General features: G+C 40.1%; 1 protein-coding gene across 1 annotated transcript; it reads right to left on the reverse strand.

Annotated features, from left to right (window-relative positions):
- Positions 1-16,746: 16,746 nt before the first annotated feature.
- On the reverse strand, positions 16,747-17,575 carry LOC127104599 (putative pentatricopeptide repeat-containing protein At5g08490). The gene is made up of 2 exons (XM_051041778.1): positions 17,235-17,575; positions 16,747-17,125 (listed from the first exon to the last, which is right to left on the reverse strand). Exons 1-2 carry the CDS (start codon positions 17,573-17,575, stop codon positions 16,747-16,749), a joined length of 720 nt encoding a protein of 239 aa, XP_050897735.1.
- Between the last annotated feature and the right edge of the window lie 220 nt (positions 17,576-17,795).

The following is a 17,795-nucleotide window of genomic DNA, read 5'->3' on the forward strand; positions in this document are numbered from 1 at the left end:
ATCTTTCAAGATTAGTGGATTAAGTCCTTGTTGAAGGCGAAATCACCTTGGCCGGGTGGACTGGAGTAGCTTTGTGTTATAAGCGAACCAGTATAAAATCCTTGTGTGATTTTCATTTTGAAAAAGCGCTTATTTTCAAAACAATTCAAACCCCCCCCCCTTTCTTGTTTTTCTCGCCTTCAATTGGTATCAGAGCTCCGGCTCTGTTATTGATTTTCTAATCAAACACTTAACAGTGTAGAGAGATCCAGAAAGAGAAAAATTATGGCCCACACAAATGAAAAGGATAGTTACAATGCTAAGCCTCCTGTCTTTGATGGAGAGAAATTCGATTACTGGAAAGATAGAATTGAAAGTTTCTTTCTAGGCTATGATGCTGATCTCTGGGACATTGTCACAGATGGATACAAACCTCCTGTCACAGAGGATGGAGCTGAAGTTCCCAGAAGTAAGATGTCAGATGATCAGAAACGAGTTTTCAAGAATCATCACAAGGCCAGAACCATACTCCTAAATGCTATATCTTACAATGAGTATGAAAAGATCACCAACAGAGAAACAGCCAAAGACATACTTGACTCTCTAAGGATGACTCATGAAGGAAACTCTCAAGTCAAAGAGACAAAGGCTCTGGCGCTTATCCAGAAATATGAAGCCTTCAAAATGGAGGATGATGAAGCCATAGAGGCAATGTTCTCTAGATTCCAAACTCTGATTGCAGGTCTAAAGGTTCTAGACAAAGGATACACAACTGCAGACCATGTCAAAAAGATAGTCAGAAGTCTGCCAAAGAAATGGAGACCTATGGTTACTGCTCTGAAGTTGTCAAAGGATCTGAACAATATTAGCCTTGAAGAACTTGTCAGTTCTCTCAGAAGCCATGAGATAGACCTAGAGGAAGATGAGCCTCAGAAAAGGAACAAGTCTGTAGCATTAAAGTCCAGACCTGAAAGACGCAAACCTGACAGAACCAAAGCTCTCCAGGCAGAAACTGAAGATGCTGACGACTCTGAACCAGAAGACTCTGATGATGAAGAAGAATTGTCCCTACTAACCAGAAGAGTTAAGCAACTCTGGAAAAAGAGGAACAACAACTTCAGAAGACCAAGACCCAGAGGGGATCGATCAGAATCAACTTCAAAAGGTAAATCTAACAAAGATATTACCTGTTATGAATGTAAAGAAACAGGTCATTACAGGAATGAATGCCCCAAGCTAAAGAAAGACAACTCTAGAAAAGAAAGCTTCAAGAAAAATACCTTCAGGACAAAGAAAGGACTGATGGCTACCTGGGATGATAGTGAATCTGGGTCATCAGAATCTGACTCTGATGAAAAGGCCAACGTGGCACTTATGGCTACCACATCCAGGAGCAGCTCAGATGAAGAATCTGAAGAGGTATTTTCTGAACTCTCTCGATCTGATCTAGAATCATGCTTGTCAGAAACTCTTAGCTCATATCAGAAACTAAAACAAAAGCTTAAAAACATAAAAGGCTGTCTTAAAGCAAAATTTGAAGAATGTGGCAAGCTTGAGATGACAATTCTAGCGCGAGAAGATACAATCAGATCTTTAACACTAGAAAGAGATGGAGCAAAAAGAAAAAGCTTAGAATTAGAAGAAGCGTTGTCTCAAGCACCACAAACTTCAAATAAAATTATTTTTGAATACGAAGAAGCCTTTCAAGAATTTCTGAAAAATGGAATAGGTAGGAGTATTATGGCATCCATGATTTATGGAGTCAGTCAGAACAATAAAAAGGGAATTGGGTATGATCCTAAGGAAGTTAAAACTTCTTCTAGTGACCAACTTAAATCTCCATTTTCATATCACTATACACACACACAAGAACAAAAATTTGTAAATGCTAGAAAACCCAAAGTCATAAGAAACTCTGGGAAAACTAATCTGAAAGGACCCAAGAGATTCTGGGTACCGAAAGATAAGATTATCTATGTTGCAGATATCCTATGCAGCAAAGTTCAGACACCAGTCATGGTACCTGGACTCTGGATGCTCGCGACACATGACGGGAAGAAAGTCTATGTTCCAAAGTCTGGAACTTAAAGACGCTGGATTTGTAGGCTTCGGAGGAGATCAGAAAGGAAGGATCAGAGGCTCCGGAACTATTGGTAATGGTACTCTTCCCTCTATATCTGATGTCCTTTATGTAGAAGGATTAATGCATAACTTGTTATCCATAAGTCAATTAAGTGATAACGGTTATGATGTAATCTTTAATCAAAAAACATGTAAAGCCATTAATCAGAACGATGGCTCTGTCCTTTTCACAGGCAAGAGGAAAAACAACATTTATAAAATTAATCTTTCTGATTTAAAAGAACAAAATGTTAAATGTCTGATGTCGGTTCACGAAGAGCAATGGGTATGGCATAGACGCTTGGGCCACATTAGCATGAGGAAACTTTCTCAGCTAAATAAACTCGAGTTAGTCAGAGGCCTACCTAAACTGAAGTTTTCTTCAGATGCTCTGTGTGAGGCATGTCAGAAAGGAAAATTTTCAAAAACTTCTTTTAAAAAGAAAAATGTTGTTTCTACCTCTAAGCCTCTGGAACTTCTTCACATTGACTTATTTGGTCCTGTGAAAACAGCATCAGTCAATGGAAAGAAGTATGGACTAGTCATTGTTGATGACTATAGTCGCTGGACATGGGTGAAATTCCTAAAGCATAAGAGTGAGTCTCACTCTGTATTCACTAGTTTCTGCTCTAAAGTGCAAAAAGAATTTGATGCTAAAATTATTAGAGTCAGAAGTGATCATGGTGGAGAATTTGAAAACAAAGATTTTGAAGAATTATTTGACTCTAATGGAATATCCCATGATTTCTCCTGCCCTAGAACTCCACAACAAAATGGAGTTGTAGAGAGGAAGAATAGGACACTCCAAGAGATGGCCAGAACCATGATCAATGAAACTAATATGGCAAAGCATTTTTGGGCAGAAGCTGTAAATACAGCGTGTTACATTCAGAATAGAATCTCTATAAGACCTATTCTGGAAAAGACTCCCTATGAACTGTGTAAAGGAAGAAAACCAAACATTTCATATTTTCATCCGTTTGGATGTTCTTGCTTGATCTTAAACACTAAAGAACATCTGAACAAGTTCGATTCCAAAGCACAGAAAGGTATTATGTTAGGATACTCAGAACGCTCTAAAGGCTACAGAGTATACAACACAGAAACCAAAATTATGGAAGAATCAATTCATGTCAGATTTGATGATAAGCTTGACCCTGAAAAGTCAAAGCTAGTTGAAAATTTTGCAGATTTAGAAATCACTCTTGCAGGATCTGATAAAACTCCAGAAGCAACTGTCACTCAGAATTCTGAAGAAATTAAATCCCCAGAAATCCCAAAGAAAGTTAAAAGTCGTATCAATGTATCTGAAGATTTGATTCTGGGAAACAAAGACGAACCTGTTAGAACCAGATCTACCTTCAGGACCTCTGAAGATACTCCTCTGGGACTAGTGTCTCTGATTGAGCCTATGTCCTGTGATGAAGCACTTCAAGATAACGACTGGGTTTCAGCCATGCAAGAAGAATTAGATCAATTCACAAAGAATGATGTCTGGGATCTTGTTCCAAAGCCCAGAGGCACTCACGTTATTGGAACCAGATGGGTATTCAGAAACAAGCTGAATGAGAAAGGAGAAGTCGTCAGAAACAAAGCTCGACTAGTAGCTCAAGGTTATAGTCAACAAGAAGGTATTGATTATAATGAAACTTTTGCTCCAGTCGCAAGGTTAGAATCTATTCGTCTTCTTGTATCTTTTGCTATTAACCATTCTATTAAATTATATCAAATGGATGTCAAGAGTGCATTCCTTAATGGTTATATATCAGAAGAAGTGTGTGTCAACCAACCTCCAGGTTTTGAAAATCCAAATTTTCCAGAACATGTTTTTAAACTTAAAAAATCTTTATATGGACTTAAACAAGCTCCCAGAGCTTGGTATGAACGTTTAAGCAATTTTCTTCTGGAACACAATTTTATCAGAGGGAAAGTTGACTCCACACTCTTCTGTAAGAACCTTAACAATGATCTCATGATATGCCAGATATACGTTGATGATATTATTTTTGGTTCAGTTAACGCCTCTGTTTGTCAAGAATTCTCTAAGTTAATGCAGGCAGAATTTGAAATGAGCTTAATGCAAGAACTAAAGTTCTTTCTGGGAATTCAAATTAACCAAACCTCAGAAGTTACATATGTTCATCAAAGCAAATATATTAAGGATGTTCTGAAGAAATTTGACATGGCTGACTGCAACTCTGCAAAAACTCCAATGCATCCAACATGCATTCTTGAAAAAGAAGAAGTAAGCGCAAAGGTTTGTCAGAAGCTCTATCGAGGTATGATAGGCTCTCTTCTCTATCTGACTGCTACTCGTCCTGATATTCTCTTTAGTGTCTGTCTCTGTGCCAGATTCCAATCAGATCCTAGAGAATCTCATTTAACAGCAGTTAAGAGAATTCTCAAGTATCTGAAAGGAACTCCTAACCTGGGCCTGATGTATGAGAAAACATCAGAGTATAGACTTTCTGGTTACTGTGATGCAGATTATGCAGGAGATAGACTAGAACGAAAAAGCACATCTGGAAATTGCCAGCTTCTGGGAAACAATCTAATTTCCTGGGCTAGCAAAAGACAGTTAACTATCGCTCTATCAACTGCAGAAGCAGAATATATCTCAGCATCACTGTGCACAACTCAGATGCTCTGGATGAAGCATCAGTTAGAAGATCTGCAAATTTTTTAGAGTAACATTCCTATCTTCTGTGATAATACTGCTGCCGTTTGTCTAAGTAAGAATCCCATTCTACATTCCAGAGCCAAACACATTGAAATAAAACATCATTTGATTAGAGACTATGTTCAGAAAGGGATAGTAACATTGAAGTTCATTGATACAGATCATCAATGGGCAGATATCTTTACTAAGCCTCTAGCTGAAGATAGATTTCTTTTTATCTTAAAAAATCTGAACATTCAAAGTTGTCCTGAATGAATTGTGCCTCTGAGAATGTAAAATGAGACTCTGATGTAAACAAATGTACTTCTGCCTCTGACTCTGATACTTCTACCAAGTTAAGAAGATATCTGAGTTAGAAATCTTCAGGAACCAATCCTTTGGTATTCCTAAAGATCAGATACATCAAAACACGTGGAGCACTTAACGTCTAACCCTAGAACTTCTAGACAGCTGTCCAGAAGAAGATCAAAGGTGAAACGTTTGAGATCTCCTCGAGCAGTGTGTGTACTGTTGGGATTAGACATTCATTAATTAGCCTTAATCATTTATCCCCAAGCGTGCTAACTTGAAATTTGTGCTAACGCTGAATGATGTGTCGTTTTGCATGTGTTTTAACTTAGGGTATTTAAACACTTTTCTCACATTTCACACACTTATCACTCTCACTCACTCTAAAACCCTAAACCCTCTCTGAAGTGTCTCTCAATTCCTCATCTTCATCTCCTTCTTCTTCAACTATGGATGCTCAACAACAAGAAGTTTTCAACTTTTCTCAACAAATGGAATCCAACGCCACCGCTCAAAGCTCAAGCTTTCCAACTCCAGCTGTTACAGGAGTCTCCATCACCCCAGTTTACAAGGAACCCCATATCCTTGATCGTCTACCTCACATTAACCTAGCAACTCCCTTTGAGGGCTTGGATGTGTTATGTGAAACACTGGTGGATTTCGACAACATGAGAAGAAATGGAGTAGATCTTACTGAAGAACTCCGTATACAAGGGTGGGAAAACTACTTCCAAAGGCTTTATGGTCCTGTTTACCCACTTCTCATCAAGGAGTTCTGGAGATTTGCAGACGCTGATGACCATTTCATCGTCTCTCATGTTTTGGGGGTAAAGATAGTAATTACTGAAAAGTCAATTGCTTCTTTACTGAACATGGAGAGAGATGGAGGTAAAAGGATTTACAACATCAACCCTAGGTCAAGGCGCATTGCTGAAGTGATCAATCCAACCATCTTCAAGCATAACACTGAAGGAAATCCTTCAAAGAACAAAGAGCTTCATCAGAACCTCAGAGTGTGGCTTAAGATCATTCTGGGAACTATTCACCACCGCCCAGCATCAAACTCCTCTGACTACATCAATGCAGATCAGAAGTGCATTTTGTATTGCATTCACAAGGGTGTGAAGATCTGCCTTCCTGCACTACTCTTCAGATACCTCAGAGACTCTGTCAGGGAGACCAGAAACAACATGAAGCCCAGAACCTACATCCCTCTGGGAAGATTGTTATCTGATGTCTTCATCGAGAATGGGCTGGTAGATCATCTGGAGAAGGCCAAACTGATGGAGGATCTGGCGATAGATACTGGAAAGCCTCTGAACGCCAGAAATCTCAAGAGTATGGGAATAATAAAGAAGATTCAAGTCAGACCCACGCTGGACACATCCTGGGATGCCTTGAAAGATCAGAGGAAGCTGCCTCATGGTCTTGCTAGGTTCTACAAGAATGAACCCAGAGATGCGGTTGCTATCTACCTTCAGCGTCTGCTGGATGAAGGTGTTGACATCTCTGACTTCAGACTCGACGACTGTCTAGATTCAGAAGAAGACTTCGTCAGGTACAAGAGAGGTCTCTCTGAGAAAAAGATAGCATCACAGGCAAAGAAGGCAAGAATTGGAGAAACTTCTGGAAGCAGATCTCCAGCGCCTCTGCAAGAAACTACTGGTATGTCTGCTCCCTCTATTCCCTCTGAACACATTTTGGCTTCTTCATCTAATCCTCTCTCAACACCACCAATATATACAACCTCTGACACCCCACCTTCTATAACCAGAACTTCACAACCTCCACCAAATGTTAATCTTTCTCACACTACCACTTCCTCTTCATCATCTTCAGCCCCAGAATCACCTCCATATCTTGACCTCTCCTCTGACCAAGAATACTCTGACCCTGACTCTCCAACCTTAGCCCAAATTCAGGCTCAAAACCTTGCTTCACAACAACCAACACAAACACACTCTGAAGCAACTTCACCTCCACCAGAACAAACAACCAACATTACTTCTGAAGACCAACCCTCTGAAACTCAACCCTCTGACCTCCACACCTCTGATATCACCCCTCCAAACACCTCCACTGAACCTGAACCTGAAGCTGAAACTGAACCTTTAGACTTAAACCCTCTTTACGCTTCACCCCAAAGATCTGAACCTCAACCTGAAGCAGAATCTGAACCTCTCACATTAAATCTCAGCCCTCCAATTTCTTCACCTCAAACCTCTGAACCAAACCTTTCTGTACCTACCCTTGAGGAAGCCATAATGCTGGTCGCAGGGGCTTCAGTACAAAAGGTCAAGTCTCTGACCACTAACTCTGAAGTCAGTGATGATCCTGACTCTGTAAGGACACACTGGAACAGAGTCATTGGCTGGATGACCTCTGAGGCTTTTAGACTGAAGAACATCTCTGAACAAGTCAGAAATGGCTACATCAGAGATGCTGAGGCAAGACTTCAGGAAAGACTTGCAAGAGAAGCTGAAGCCAGAAGGCTGGAAGAAGAGAGATTAGCAAGAGAAGCTGAAGAAGAGGCTAGAAGGCTGGAGGAAGAAAGAGCAAGAGAAGCTGAAATTCTAAGGATAAAGGAAGCTGAAGCTAAAGCTCTGGCTGATGCTACTGCTGCTGCTGAAGCTGAAGCACAAGCTGCTGCTGAAGCGCAGGCTGCTGCTGAAGCACAGCAGGCTCTGACTCAGGGGGAGTCTTCTTCTTCTGTTATCCCTATGGTTTTCCAGACGCTGAAAGAACTTAAGCAAGATCAGAATGAACTCCGTGCCAGAATGGATAAACAAGACACTGTCAACGACAACATTCAGAACATGCTGGCTATGTTGCTTCAGAGAATGCCTCCGCCTCCGAACCCCTAGGCACTTAAGACTTATTGCTTGTTGCTCTGATTTCTCTGTTTCTAATGTTTACTTGTTCTTTTTTGCCTCTGTTGCTTTTTATCTAAATACAATGTTTTTCTCTTCCATTATTTATTTTTGCTATGTCTTTTTGATTCTGACAAAAAGGGGAAGAAGTCATTAATAGCTCTGATGAAAATATTGTCTAAATACCTTAAGCATTCTGCAACATATTTTTCTTAAAAATAAATTTATCTAACCTGGACTTAAGAAATTGCAGAAGGTATCAAGAAACCTCTTTACTTAGAAGCTCTGGTAAGAACTTCTGAACTCCCTAGCACTATCTCAGGGGGAGCTCTTGTCTATCTGATCTGATATTTTATATGTTTCATCTGCTAATTAAGATTGTTTTGTCATCATCAAAAAGGGGGAGATTGTAAGAACAAAAATTGTTCTACAACAGATTCCATGATTTTGATGATAACAAAGGATGAAACCAAAAATGGCACCCTAACGAAAAGTTTCTAAGTGTGCAGGGTTCTAAAGAAAGAAGGAAGAGATCTGATGATGTCATCAGATACAGAACCAGATCAGATACAAATTATCAGAAGATAAGAAGCATCTGAAGTAGAAACACGTTCAAGAAAGTCTAACTCTGAGCAAAACAGCAAAATATCAAAAGCATCTGAACAAGAAGTACGCTCTAGAAGTTCTGATTCTGAACAACAGTATGTCAAACTTCAGAAGCTCTTGGCGCTATCTGAAGAAATCATCAGAACTCAAAAGATCAACATCAGAAGCTAGATAGCAGATTCCAAGATTCTCATATACACGAAGACTCTGATCATGGAATTACTAATTATGAAAGAGTAACGTTAAAGTCAAGTAAAGGATTGCAAATGGATTTCCTAATACAGAAAGAGACGTTAATCTCCAATTTCAATAAAGAAGGTACTATATGTGGTATATAGTCATTTCAAGGAGAGAAAGTTATCCTGGCAGAAGCTATTTATGTTATGGCGTAAATTCATTTTATTACTCATCAGTTTCAACTACTACCTCACTGATATATAAAATGGGCTGCAATCAACATTGAACAGACACAAGCAAAAATTATACTGAAACATCAACGCTCAAGTAAACATTCTTGCTCTCTATATCTTCACGAAGCTTTTGCTTATAACGTGAATCACCTTGTTCTTACTATTGTAATATTTGCTTTCTTAGAAGCACTCTAGATTACATAAATCTTTTATCTATTGTTTGTTTATTTTCCTCAAGTGACTCTGTGTAGTCTGTAGACTTGAGAGGACTAAGAGATCTTTCTCTTAGACGTTGTTTGTAAACAATCTTTCAAGATTAGTGGATTAAGTCCTTGTTGAAGGCGAAATCACCTTGGCCGGGTGGACTGGAGTAGCTTTGTGTTATAAGCGAACCAGTATAAAATCCTTGTGTGATTTTCATTTTGAAAAAGCGCTTATTTTCAAAACAATTCAAACCCCCCCTTTCTTGTTTTTCTCACCTTCAGAGTGGCCCTCATACTTATCGAAATCTGGGGTCCTGAACTTTGCAGGGATCACAAGACCGGACACCAGGCACATCTCCTTAGCTGTAGCACCAAAAACTTGGTCACCTTCCATAGCCCTCAATCTCTTCTCAAGCAGCTGGTAGTTCTCCTTCATCCCTCTTAGCTCCTCCTGCCTTTCCTCATCTTCATCTGAAAAGTCTGGAGCGTGTTGTTGATCCTCAAAGTAGGGTTGCACGTGTGCACGAACGAGAGGAGGTGCGAACGTGTGGACCACAGGATGATTTTCGTTTATGGTCGGTAGAGGGGCCGTCTGCTGAGCGGATGGTGCAAAACCAGGTGCACCTTCAACTGTAGGCGTGAAACCGGGAGGTAAACCATAGGTTGGCCAGGTTGTTGGCACCGCCCTCGCAGGTTGGGGTTCAATCGATGGACCTGCGATTTCAGAAACAACCGTTGTTTGGGTATCTAACTTTGCCCTGATGACCTGTAATATTTCCATGACCTGCCCCATGTTTCCACGCAGGTCTTCGAGCTCTGAGCTCACTCGCTCCAATTCATGCTCTTGATCTGCCATCCTTTGACGAGCTCGGGCACGAGTATTATATTGGTGTTGAAAATTCAGCGTGAAACTGGAGGAAGAAAGGACAGAATGAGACTCTAGTTTTGAAAATGCATGAATGCATGTATGGATGCATTTTGTTTGCAAAACTCTTGGTTAGTTTCAATCATTCATTTCAAAATGTCACAACACTTGTTTGCAAATATTTAAAATAATAAGGCAATGAAACACAATAAAACGAATCTCAAAAGCGATTTTTCATTAATCTCATATTCAAGTTCAAATACAAACAACGTGCTCATGGTTTATGGGCTTTCCAAACCGTAGCAAGGTCGGTAGTTAACCCTTCTAACATTGCCTTACAAAACTTAATAAAATTATAGACTTGATGCGGGGTGTTTTCTGGACACATGCACCAATCAGCTTCTTGCAGCTTCTCAGGTAGTTCTTGCATGATGGAACTCGCAAATCCGGACAGCTTCAGAAATTTGCCCTTCCACTCAGTGTAGAGCCCTTGGAGATCTTGGATAATGCGCACGTCTTCAGCCTTTGTCACCTCTATGTCCCTATAGAGGTTTCTCCAATATCTGCATTCATTTAGCAACACCATATAGGCAGCATCCTGATCCCCACCTTCAAGCGCCTGGATTCTAGCATCGGCTCGATCCAAATGATGTTTCAACCGTGTGCAAACTCTTTCTGATTCTTCGGTCTTCAGCTTCTCGCGTTCCAGAGCATCCTTGTACTTCTGAATGGTATTCTCCAATTCACGAGTACGAATCTCAGAAATCAACCGTACTTCCCTTTTCATTTCCAGGGTCAGCTCCAAAGTCTTGTTGAGCGTTTGAATCCGGAGTAAAGCTCTATCTAACTCTTCTTCCTTTGATTTGAACACAGATTTAGTGCTATAGAGCGCTTGTCCAAACTTTTCCCTCCTTGCTTCAGACTCTCTAGCTCTTTTGTTAGAGACTTCAAGCTCTTTGTCCTTCTTTTGTTGATCGTCTTTCAAGTTCCCATTCTCTATCGAGACTCGACCAAGCTTGATTCTCAAATCAGCATTTTCCAATTCCAACTCCTTGATACGTGCATTGAGCTTCTCTACATCTTCAGGTAATATGGGCTCTGGCTCAGGAACCAATGGATAGATAGAAGGATCAAATGGATAAGGGAGTTTAATCATCTGAACCCTCTCTCTAACCCAACAAGTGTAAGGCTCTTGGGCAATGACATTTCTCTTACCCAACTCCTTACCCTTTCTGATGACTGCTTGCCAAGACCTCTTGATTTTTCTCACCATGGGATGATCTGCTTCAATACCATGTAAGATGAAAGGCTCTAGAGCTTCAGCTTTTGGGGGGCCATTCATAGGGTAACCATGCTGCCTTAGAGATAACATGGGGTTATAGTTGATGCAACCCTTGGTTCCTATCAACAGCACATTGGGGAAGTCTCCAATGCTGACAATCACATTCTCGGTTTCCCAATCCCTGATATACCACTTAACATGACTGGAGGTGAGGGAAGCTAACTTCTGGAAGGGCTTGAGTTCCTTGGAGACAAAAGGACCTTCTTCGGGCATATGGGATCTAAACCAAGCATGCAACAACTGCGCGCAACATAAGACGATTCCTCCCTTCCTCTCATGACGATCATGTAGAGTGTAGTAGAGATCTGCCAAGAGGAACGGTACAGGGTTACCAGAGAGGAAAATTCTCACCGCCAGGTGGTCCACGAAATGGTCAATATTTGGAAAGAGAACTATCCCATATACCAACACGGCTAACACAGCATAAAAAGCTTCCCAATTCCCTTCTTTTTCCATCTTCTTGGCCTGATCTTCCAAGAACTTCCTAGAAAAACCACTGAAAGGTCCTTTCACATCCCAATTATCCACGACTTCAGAAACTTTCAGACCCAAAGCTGAAGCTATTCTCTTGGGAGGAATATCTTCATCGAGCTTAGGGAATGGGTTATGGTCCTTCAAGTTCCGGCCTATGATCCTCTCAACCTCCTCTAAGGTAGGAGCCAACTAGAAGTCAGAAAACGTGAAACAACGGAGAGGTGGATCATAGAACTGAGCAATAGTCACCGCGGTCATCATGTCCATCTTCTCATTTAGGATGTCCAAGATTCTTCCATAGTTTTGTACAAAGCTATTGAGTTTGAGGGGTGTTACTTTGGCACTCAACTTCTGCAGGCTGGTAAGGTCCACGTTCTTGTATTTGAACTGAAAAGTGCCTCTTCTCTCAGGATTCATCTTGCTAACAAGTCTTGGACTCCTGAAATAATGCGAAACAACTAAGAGTTTTGCTTTTTATGCATATGCAATGAATGAATGGATGCAATGTTTTTTTTTTTTTTTTTTTTTTTTTTTTTAGGTTCAAAGGTCCGAGGTATGGATAAATTTGATTGCTTTTCCAAAATGGGGTTCTCACCGGGTATGATCTAGGGCTTTGTTACAAAGGATCCCCAGAGTCATTGATTCACAAGAATGTCTGACGCTTACGGGAAATACTTCCCGGTCGTCAACTCCATCAAGGGAATCTATTCTGGGTGAGGTTCTCGTACCGACTGTTACGAAGTATACACCTCGCGAGTCCGTACTACGCAACCATCGACTGGGTTCTAGACAGGGTACTCAGAGTCATGGATTCGAAAGACTGTTTGACGCTTACGGAAAATACTTTCCGGTCATCAACTCCATCTAGGGAATCTATTCTGAGCGAGGTTCTCGTATCGATTCTTACGAAGTATACACCTCGGGAATCCATACTACGCAACCATCATTTCTAGTTGGCCAAAGGTTTAATGTTCTAAAAGGTCCTTAGAGTCATGGACCCCTTTGAAACATCGAAGCTTACGAGGTATACACCTCGGGCGACAATATTTACAAAAGAATCTACTCTAAGTGAGGTTCTCGTACCGACCCTTACGAAGTATTCACCTCGGGAGTCCGTACTACTCAACCATCGTCCTATCTTATGTTTTTTTTTCACTCTAGACTCGGGTGTAGAGTCTTTCCCACATGGTTTGCAATCAAATGCCAGTACCCAACACATTGGAACCAATATACAGCAAATATATCAATATTATAATAAAGATAATAAAAGCAATAAATAAGGAAAAAGCCACACAATTAAACAAACAAAGGCACACAGACGTCCTAACTAGGCTTGACTCGCTTAGGGATGTTCAAGTCCCCAGCAGAGTCGTCATCTGTCGCACCTCGAAAAAATGGGGATACGACTTCAAAGCGAAGCGCGATCCCACGCTCGCAATGATGGACTGAACAGAGTCGCCACCGAACTTTATTTATTCCTAAAAAGGAAAAGGGAAATATCGATAAAACCCAGGACAAAAGAAAGGATAAGATATGGTCATCGCAACCAATATCAGGGTTCGGGAGTCGATTACGCAAGGGGAAGGTATTAGCACCCCTCACGTCCGTTGTACTCAACGGGAACCATTAGGTCAGTTGTGTGCGTTAATGTTAGTTGAAATATTAGGCTTTTCAATTTATTGGGTGGGAAAGAAAGAATAAAAGAAAGGAGAATATTTTTGGATTTTTGACGAAGGACTAAACCTAAGTTTTTTATTAGTGGGCCTGACAAGATTTACAAATCCTGCTCCTACGTATCTCAAAAGAGAAATCAAGGCTTACGTAGTTCTGGGTAGAAAATGTTTGTTTGTTGGTCGATTTTAGCGAAAGTTATACTGTATTAATCGACAAAAACATCGTTTTACCCAAAACAGATGAGGAGTGAACGCATACCACACATCGAACGGATTTATAAATCTACATTCGGAAAAGCGTCATTTATCTCTACTCAACAATCGTGGCCGAAACATTGTTTTGTATCACTTAAGACAATATATCTTTCATTTATGAAAAAGGTTCTTGATTAGTCACACGACGGCGAGAAAAGAGTTTGATTGGTTGGATGTATTTTGAGTGATGGCGAGAACTTGGATGAGCGAGATATACATCTCGAATCCTAGCCTCAGGAGTGCATGGTATACACCATGTTCCATTTCCATCTTTATTGAAAAAGTATTAAGGTAGGAATTAGGTATTTTGAAGTTTGAAAGACGAGTACTTGTGACCTACAAGCTCTTACAGCTTGGGTCTAATACTCGGGACTACGTCTGGACATTCCACCCAGGCAGTCTGTTTCTTTCCAATATTGCTAAGAAAATTATTCGAATATTTATGAATGTTTTGGAGGGAAGACGAATATTTATGGCTTGCAAGCTCTTACAGCTTAAGCCTAATATTCGGGATTACAACTGGATATTCCCTCCAGGTAATCTTTTTCTTCCAACCATTAAGAAGATGGTTTGAGATATTTGCAGGTGTTTTGGAGAGAAGACGAATATTTATGGCTTGCAAGCTCTTACAGCTTGAGCCTAATATTCGGGATTACGACTGGACATTCCATCCAGGTAACCTTTTTCTTCCAACTTTATTAAGAAAATGATTTTGAATATTGGAGTGTTAAAGAGAAGACGAATATTTATGGCTTGCAAGCTCTTACAGCTTGAGCCTAATATTCGGGATTACGACTGGACATTCCATCCAGGTAACCTTTTTCTTCATGCTTTATTTAGAAGGTGATTTGAGGTATTTACGGATATTTTGGCGAGAAGACGAATATTTATGACTTACAAGCTCTTACAGCTTGAGCCTAATATTCGGGATTACGACTGGACATTCCATCCAGGTAATCTTTTTCTTCACGTTTTATTTAGAAAATGATTTGAATATTAAATTAAAACAATTAAAGTACCGAGGTTTGAAATTATTGAAAGTTAAGTTGATGTTGCTTAAGAGCTCATTGTAAGAAGGCCCAAGAGTAAGCCATGTGAGGTTGATGGCGATGCTTAAAAGCAATCGACTTACAAGGGTATGAAAATGGGCTCGACATTGAATCGATAAAAAGTGATTTTTATAGTTTTCAAATGGTTTCGAACACATGATGCAATTAAAAGAAAAAACAAATCTATGTTATTAAACAATAATAAAAACTATGAGTAATAAAGCATAAACGTAAAAAAAAATGTTAAAAAGAAAAAACTACACATAAGGGTATCGAACCCACTACACTAAAGACCTAGACACCACCCCCCTCCACCAAACCACTTACTAACTAATTGTTATCTTAATACTAACTTAAATATATAAACTAAGATAAATTAGAAAAAGAATTAAAAACTAATAAATAAAAAAAGAACTGTTGGTCTACTAGTAATTAGACCCAGCCGCATGGCTGTTGGGTTTACAATGAGGAATAAATTGGAAATGGTAAAAAAAAGAATCATAGTTAATTACCAATATTAATATCTACAACCAAAAGTCACTAAATGGGATTAAAAGGTTTTTTAACCAGACTTAAAGTGAATAATAAATAAAAAGAGAAAATGAAACGAGTTGGACAGAACTCTTCCTCTCTCAAAGCTCTCAATCTCGTCCTCTCCGTCGCTCCCACCATCTCACGATTTTTCTCACCTGTCTCTCTCAATCTCACGACCGTTTAACCTCACTCACCGCCGCTCACTCATCGCCACTCACTCACCTCTCTCACTCATCGCCGCTCACTCCTTCTCTCACCCTATAACGCAAGGGTCCAAGATTTAAGGAGAAACAAGAAGAAGAAAGGCTCACCTTCGGAGAGAACTACGGAGACGATGAAGATTCAAACCTCTCCCTTTCGCCTCTTCAAAAGGTTTGTTTTTTGATTGATTTTTTTTGATTTAGGGTTTTCTGTTTGGCCGCCTCCCTCTCAATTTTTTCGCCTCCGATTAGGGTTTTTTCCAATCCCTTCTCACTGATTTCTTCTTCCTATTTATCCTCTTCAAATTAGGGTTTACAGGATGGCATATGGAGCTCAAAAGAGTATCCTGCAAAACCCCCTTCTGGATGGTCAGGTTTTGGTCGCCCTAATCGATGCTTGGGTTGGAACAGGTACACTGGGTTTTGCTTTCTTCCATATTTTTTGTCCCAATTCCAATTTGGGAACTTTCTTGAATTTTAACGCTTTACTGATTTAATTTGTTTTTACTGCAGTGAAAATCGAAACATTCATGAGTGGTTTGATGTCTTTTTATGGTATCTTGCACAATAGAGCAAAGGCTTCAAGAAGATCAGCATGGGAAGCATTGTTCTTGTTTACATTCCTTACAACATCAGTATCCTTTGCAAGACTTCAAGTAATGATTTTCTTGTATTTGGATTCACAAGTGCAAAACATTCACGGTGTTATCATTTTTTCAGGTGCTATACTATGACGCCCGTCCCTTGCCACTTGACTCTTTGTTGGCTTATTACGCTTAGAAACTCAAATTGGTGCTTGCAAAATCAGAGGACAGAAGTGGCGTGTTGCTGATGGAATCGGGCTTAAGTTTGGACAGTAGGATATGATACACCAGTCAACAACTGGTTGCAATTCGGAACCCGTAAATTCCATGCAGCAAGGGGAGATTCGGCCTGAGCTTGGTTGGCCCCGATGGCCTGAAATGCCTAAGGTTGAACCGTGTTCTTATTGGCTTTGTATGGTTTTTTTACATAGGCTTGATGCATTGTTTCTTTGTATGACCTAGTTAATCACATGTTTTAATGCCTTGTTTGACTGTATGATAGGCTGCAATGCCTTTGGCTAGTCCTTTTCAAGTCATGCGCCCATGGAAAGATCGTTGAATAGTAGCTTGCAACATGGAGGTTCACCTGTCTTGCACATGAAGTAGCGTTGCTTCATGGCACAAACCCCACATCAATGGTGGAAAAGGGAGTGTAATTTTGTTGTATCTTCCAAAACTGTTCTTCATTATGTTTGTAGTGCTGGTAAAATCTTGGTGACACTAAACTATTTAGCAGCCTTGCAGACGAACCAACGATTTCCTTTGAAGCTGGAGTTATACTCATCTTTTGTGACGATTCAAACTTTGTCCCGCTTGTATATGCATTAGCTTCAATTGTCATCTTGGTCACAAAAGAATATGCTTCACTAACGCGGCCACCTCGTGCTAGGAGATCCACCACACAAGCACACTGTTCCATAGTTGGTTTCATAGCATGGATTTTCTCTATGGAGTCAAATATCCTCATTCCTTCATCTATGCGTCCGGCATGACTGCAAGCAGATAATATTGAAGTAAAAAATAACATGGTCTGGCTTGATTCCCAAATTTAGCATATGATGTGATCCTAAACCCACGTAACCTGATATCAATGAATTGCACGTGACCAGATTCCTTTTCCCTGATAGATTCTGAAATATTTTATTTGTATACTCAATGTTACCACACTTGGAATATGCATCAAGTATTGCATTCCCAACCGTTGGTGCAGTAGCACTAAATAAAGATACAGTACTAATTGAATATCCGTGTATTTCTTTCACCTTTTCAACTCTCAAAAGAGAAGCACAAAAATGGATTATAGTTAATATTGTAACGTAATCGGGTCTAATTCCTATTCTAAGCATCAAATGTAACAGGCTGATAAATCTTGAATGATGCCTCTTCTCTCCAAAGGCATCCAAAATAGAATCCCATGAAATCAAATCTTTCCTAGATATCATAGAAAACGCATGATATGCTTCTTCTATATAGCCACATTTTCAGCAAGGCCAGCAAATGCATCCTCTTCAAAACCAGATTTGATGACATAACCATGCACACCCTTTCCAGCATTCAGATTACCCGAACGAGCACACACTGGAAGAAGAGTAGCAACAGTAACAGAATTGGGCATAGCCTCTCCACTCATATGCATTGTCCTAAACACTCTTATCACATCAA

Source organism: Lathyrus oleraceus, chromosome 7, assembly GCF_024323335.1.
Source record: "Lathyrus oleraceus cultivar Zhongwan6 chromosome 7, CAAS_Psat_ZW6_1.0, whole genome shotgun sequence".
Taxonomy (NCBI): Eukaryota; Viridiplantae; Streptophyta; class Magnoliopsida; order Fabales; family Fabaceae; genus Lathyrus; species Lathyrus oleraceus.

Bases quoted from the DNA above. Each gene is read 5' to 3' on its own strand.
- LOC127104599 (XM_051041778.1), bottom strand. From the start codon at position 17,575: ATGATATCTAGGAAAGATTTGATTTCATGGGATTCTATTTTGGATGCC. The intron at 17,126-17,234 runs GTGCAATTCATT...ATCTGCTTGCAG, and splicing joins GGGAAAAGGAATCTGGTCAC to TCATGCCGGACGCATAGATG.